This window comes from Nelumbo lutea, chromosome 4 (assembly GCF_056320005.1).
Source record: "Nelumbo lutea isolate HS-2025 chromosome 4, American lotus-T2T, whole genome shotgun sequence".
Taxonomy (NCBI): domain Eukaryota; kingdom Viridiplantae; phylum Streptophyta; class Magnoliopsida; order Proteales; family Nelumbonaceae; genus Nelumbo; species Nelumbo lutea.
In genome coordinates this window covers 91,892,484-91,898,483 of record NC_142687.1, presented here as the reverse complement: position 1 = coordinate 91,898,483, position 6,000 = coordinate 91,892,484, and the positions used below count along the sequence as shown (strand labels likewise).

The window sequence follows — 6,000 nt, the reverse complement described above, 5'->3', positions numbered from 1 at the left end:
TACAAGATTTTTTATGCCCACCCACTTGAGATTCATATAAATTGTACATTTCGAATAATAAATCATAACTTCTTCAATTTTATTTCTAATTTCAATATTCATACTTTCACAATATGATTCCAGTAAAATTTCTAAACCTATCTTTCCTAATCCTAGGATCTAATGTTATAGCTAAGCAATAAAGGGGAGAAATTTTCTCCCAATATTTTTTTAAACTTATTTTCTATTATTTCAATAATACTTTGAAATAGTGGATTTTTCGATATTTTGGAAAACATTCACTAAATAATTGGTTAACTAAAATAATAAATTATAACTTCAATTTTATTTCCAAGTTCAATATTCATATTTTCACAATATGATTCAAGTAAAATTTTTAAACCATCTTTCATAATCCTATGATCTAATATTATAGCTAAGCAATAAAGGGGAGAAATTATCTCCCAATGTTTTTTTTTTAATTTATTTCCCATTATTTCAATAATATTTTGAAATAGTAGAATTTTCCTATATTTTGGAAAACATTCACCAATTATAAATAACTGATTAACTAAAAGACAACTACTTGAGTAATAAAACACATGAAAATTAATTAGTTGCATCATAAAAAATTTGTACTAAATCTTTTATGCAAATCGCCATTTACCTATCTTCCTCAAGTATAGAATCATGTAGCATTTTTGCATTATAAAAATCACTAAGAATTTGTTTTTAAGCAATACAACTTTCAAACATAAAATATGTTGAACATCTAATGCACAATGTTTATATTTTAAACCATAATTTTGATATAAATATTTAAATTCTTATTTTCTAGCTCTAGAACTTTTAATATATATTATACAATTTCTAATTTTAGAAATATAATGAGAAGTAATATTTAAAACATTTTAGATACATAAATTTAAAATGTGACATGCACATCTAATATGAAATAATTTACCATCTAAAAATGGTTTTACATGAGATTTTAAAATATTTATTGTTGAATCATTATTACTAGTAAAACTTGCAACAATAATTAGGCCAGTATGTGGCCATTCAAGCTTAGTGAAACTTAAAATTCTTTTAAAGCCATTTTTCATCAATAAAATGACTATTAACACAAATATAACTTATGTTAAACCTAGATGTTCAAATATCAAAAGTAATTGCAATTTTAGAATTAAAAATTGATAACATAGAAATTAATTTTTGTTTATATGAATAAAAAATTTTTAAATCATCTGTTCTAATAGTATTTCTAGAAACCTTTTTAAATTATGAATTTAGAGATTTATGTAAAAATTGTTCAAGTTTAGTATCTTTAGCTAAAAAAAATGGATGTCTACCCAAGTGAACAATACCGCTACTACTACTATAACTAAAGCCACTCTTACATTTTTAACAAACTACTCTCTTTCTCTTCCACTCAATCTCTTCTATTTTAAATATCGTCTAAACCAGGTTAATCACCTAGTGTTCTTTTTCTTTCCCCTACATCTAATAGCAATACTAGGGGTGGAAATGTTAGCAATATCAACAACATCCATATCGATGCTAACACTATCATATTGCAATTGAACATTAACATAGTTGACATTGACTACGTTGGGGAATTCAGTTACGAGAGCGAGAGGAGCCAACCATTTTTTTTAATTATAAAAAATAAAAATTAATTTAATTACACTTACTCGGATTGTTGAATTGGAATTTCAACTTGATTTCAACGGTTGAAACCTCCAAGTCTCCCAAATTACTAACTTGAGATACCCAAGCAAGCATTCTTCTTGTTGAAACTTGCATTAAGTTGAAAATTGGATAGTAGAGAGAGTATGAGAGTATATGTGAGAGTATGATGTATGAGAAGAGATTGAGAATTGACGTGATGAGAATGATGAAGGATAAAGTTATTTATAGGAATTGAAAATAATTTAATTCTCCAAAATACCCTAAATACTAGCTATTTTTAGTTATTAGGAGGGGTATTTTGGTCATTATAAAACCATTTATCACTTTACCTAAATACCCCTTAAACTAACTGTTATATAATTGTTAAAAGGGGGCATTATTGTCATTTTATCTCCCCCAAAGCCAAAATACATAAATACGCCATACATAATTGTTTATAGCCGTTGGGGGGCGGGGGGTCTCCAATAGCTAGTTCTTCAGACGGGCCGAGTGCAGTCTGTTGCAGACCTATGAGCCAAGCCGTGTTGGCCCAACTTGCCAACCTGAAACCTTAAGCCTAACACGACCCATCAACCCATACAATCATGCTAGGCTAGGCTGGCTCAAAATTGTGTCGGGCCACGAGCGGCACAATCCAATTTACACCTCTACCGATACACAAAATGTAAGGAATTTCGAGGTATAACCTGTTTCAAGGGATAACTAGGCATTTAATTGATCACCTGAACATATTTTGAAAAAAAAAAAAACTAAAAAAAATGTGTAGATACAAAATTTGATACACCAAATTTGGCGTATGGGACATATCGAAACTTTGAACCTTGTTCTAGTGTACACTAGGGTTGTTCACGGGTCGGGTTTGGTCGGTTTACTGTGATTTTTCCAACCGACCTAACCTAATCGGGTTACCTAACATAGAAACCGAAATTGACCCAATGTTGAGCAAAACCGACTTGGTCGGTTTGAGTCGGGTTGGGTCGGCTTCGGTTCTAAATTCATTCCTGTGATAAAATCTTGCTAATTTAAAAAAACAGTCATAAATTGAACATCATTTCAGCCATCTCCTATGATAAAATTTAAATGAAAAGTTAATCACAAAAGTTGTAATCACTATTCACTAATCCAAAGTTTCTTGCAATCATTCAAAAACTAGGTGGCCTAATGGGCTTTGGAACTTCATGTTTGAACTAGGAACTAAGTCAGTTCGGTTCGTGTCGGTTTCGGTTTTCTTGTGTGAAAATCGAAATCGACCCGAATCATCGATTTGGGAATTTACACAACCCAAAACCGACTCGTGCTGATGAAAACCCAACTAACTCGGGTTGAGTCGGTTCGGGTTGGTTGATTTGATCGGGTTGAGCCTTCTTATGAACAGCCATAATTGTCCTATGTGTCGTGTTGCTTGGAATACGGTCTGAATGGTCTGTAAAATGATTAATAATGAGAGCACCATTGTTACTTGTAAAATGGCTAGTTTCTTTATAGAGAAATTACAAATGTGAAAGATGGAACCATGGAATTACATTGTTTAAGAATGCATAGTAAAAACTGCTGCAAAGGAATGTTGAGGACAAAAAACAAGCATGTTTTTTTTTTTTTTCCTTTTTTTTCCAATTATGACTCACATGTAAACAAATTCAGATGGGATATAAGGAACTAAGGGAAGAATGTACAAAGCGTAGGGGCTTCACTTGTTATGATTGTCTGCAGGGGTGTCTATCTTGATTATGAGAGGTTGGTGAAGATCCAATTGTGGAGCAGCCACACTAGGCAGCTGTGGCGAGCTTAAGACACCCTCTATCTCCACGTTTTCAGCAAGTGCTTTGTCCAAAGATGCCTTGGCAACTTTTGTTACAGCCACCATCATACCCACTGCATAAAAAAAACAAGAAAAATAAAATCAGAGAATACTTGATAATACAACCCAGATAGAAGGACCAACATTGGGAAATGGTTCTAGAGCCACAAACGTGCAATATAATAGGTCAATTTGGTCTGAATTTTTAAACGCATGCAAAAGTTCAAGGATCATCTTGTTCAGTTTCTCTTTTTCTACGGCTGAGTTAACTAAGGTTTCAGAAAATGACAAGCATACCTTGAGTTTTTAAGGTGGACTTAATTATACCTTGTGAGTTGATCCCACTGGACTAAAACATACTCTCCATTGAGGAAACATTAACATGTGACGTTAAGTGATCTCTTTAGTATTCCCAAAACCCAATTATGCCCTTTGAAATGCTTCTAAATTCAACCTGGGCATCTCTCTGTCTGCCTGGTCCGGTTGGGATTCTTCATACAAGATAACATACCAACACCTGATGCCAACTGTTAGAATGTTAGAATGAAGTCTCTTTGTACGAGTGTTCGGCTGATAAGAGTTCTTATTAGCCCATACTTAAGTTTAAGTTATCATGTAACTGGGCCTGTGTTAATGGGCCTAAGCCTGTTTAATGTTTCAAGTTAACTGGGTGTCCCATCACTAATCAGGGGCATTCCAGTAATTACTTGTATCATTGTACTACATTCAAATATGAATAATATAGCATGGTCGACTGGCTAGTACAGTTCGACATTCACAACATATCAGTGGTGTTCTCCTCTCCTCTACTTCGAGTACAACTCTCAAGCTCACATGGTATCAGAGCACTAGCTTTTCTTTGGTTTCAGCAGGCGCACTAGCTTCTACTCTCTCTTCTCTTGCTGTTCTTTCCATCTTCTTCCTTCTTCTTTTCTGGGTTGCTGAAAAAACTAGGGTTGTAAGAGAACAAAGCAGATCCAAACCTAGGGTTTCCCTTGGTTGTAGGGCTCAAGGGAGGTAAGGCCCAGAAGCGGATGTCCTACTAGGTTCTTTTTTCAGCAAATAGTAGCTATTTGGCTACTCAGAGAGGTCTGTATAGGACAGACCTAGTTGAAGACTGATTTCAGTAGTCCTAGCCCTAGCCGAAAGGGGGAGAGCTTCTCCACAACTGCAGCTTCGAAGCCCCAGCAAAACCAGCATAGCACAGTGGTAAACAGCTCCAAGTTCAGGTTGGTTATCAGTCTGGAACCTCTCTCCACTGCTGTACCCGAATTGCTTCAGCTCAAGTGAAGATTACCTAGGGAGCTGCCTGCTCCAGATTGTCCAACACTGTACCCGAACTACTCTAAGACTGAAGTCAGCATGTCCTCACTATCCGGAGAAGTTTCCTCAAGAGATAACAGACCTGCCGCAAGGTTCTCTAACCTAGAAAACCCTAATCTGCACAGTTTATAGATTACAAACGTGTTGCTGGATGAATATAACTTCAGAGAGTGGTCTGTCTCAGCAAGACTGTTCATTACTTCTCGTGATCTCACCGGCTATCTGGATGGAGACAAGAAAGAACCTGAAGTTGGTAGTCCTGAGCATGTCGTGTGGCGCAAGGAGAATGCCACAGTCATGTCTTGGTTGCTGGCCTCCATGACTCCTCGGGTGGCTAGAACTGTTCATCATTTCCCCACAGCTGTGAAGATTTGGGAGAAAGTATCCAAGACCTACGGCCAGAAAAAGAACAATGCTAGAATCTACAGATTGAACCAAGATATTGCAGCTCTAAGGCAAGGAGACGTGTCCGTGGCAACATATTTAGCAACCTTGGAAGGCCTTTGGGAAGAGCTTGATCATCACTTGATATTGGATTGGGAAAATGCCAGGGACAAGGAGAGCCATGATAAGCAAATTGAAGAGAGCAGAGCCTTCAGGTTTCTGGCTGGCCTAGACGCAGTATATGAGGGTATAAGGTCACAAATTCTAGGGAGAGATGAATTACCGGAGCATCACCATGTCTATTACCTGGTGAGGAATGAAGAAGTCAGGAGAAGGGAGATGCAAGTTGACTACCAGACACAATCAACTGAACTATTTGGAGAACATTCAGCCTTAGTCTCCACTAAGGGAAATAGATATCCAGACAAGAAGTCCCTCAAGTGTACCCATTGTGGTGGTGAGAAACACACAAAGGAGAAATGTTGGGTCTTGTGTCCTCATCTGAAGCCAGCTGCTTTGAGAAAGGACAAAAGGCAACATAAGGGTCACACAGCAAGTGGGAATCTTGCCACCAACAACAGTAGTGACAACTCACAGAGTACTCCGACAGTGTCCTCTTCCTCCACAGGGCAGGCCGCTGACTCCTCTAGACCAAGTACTTTGGGCTTCACAGCTAGTGAAGTAGAGGTTCTCAACCGGGCATTAGCCCGTCTGAAGAACAATTCTTTAGCTTCCACCTCTCTTGCCAAATCAGGTACAGTCTCTGCATTTAGTGCAACTAGTTCCATTACCTCTTGGGTGATTGATTCTGGAGCCACTGACCA

The 6,000-nt window shown here is 36.8% G+C and overlaps 1 protein-coding gene across 1 annotated transcript in view; it reads right to left on the bottom strand.

The window, feature by feature from the left end:
• Window positions 1–3,126: 3,126 nt before the first annotated feature.
• Window positions 3,127–6,000, bottom strand: part of LOC148861789 (uncharacterized) — a 51,782-nt gene continuing 48,908 nt past the window's right edge. The window contains exon 9 of the mRNA XM_088982305.1: window positions 3,127–3,543. Coding sequence (XP_088838431.1) covers window positions 3,359–3,543 — 185 coding nt within the window. The 3' untranslated portion in view covers window positions 3,127–3,358. The remainder of the gene's footprint in view (window positions 3,544–6,000) is intronic.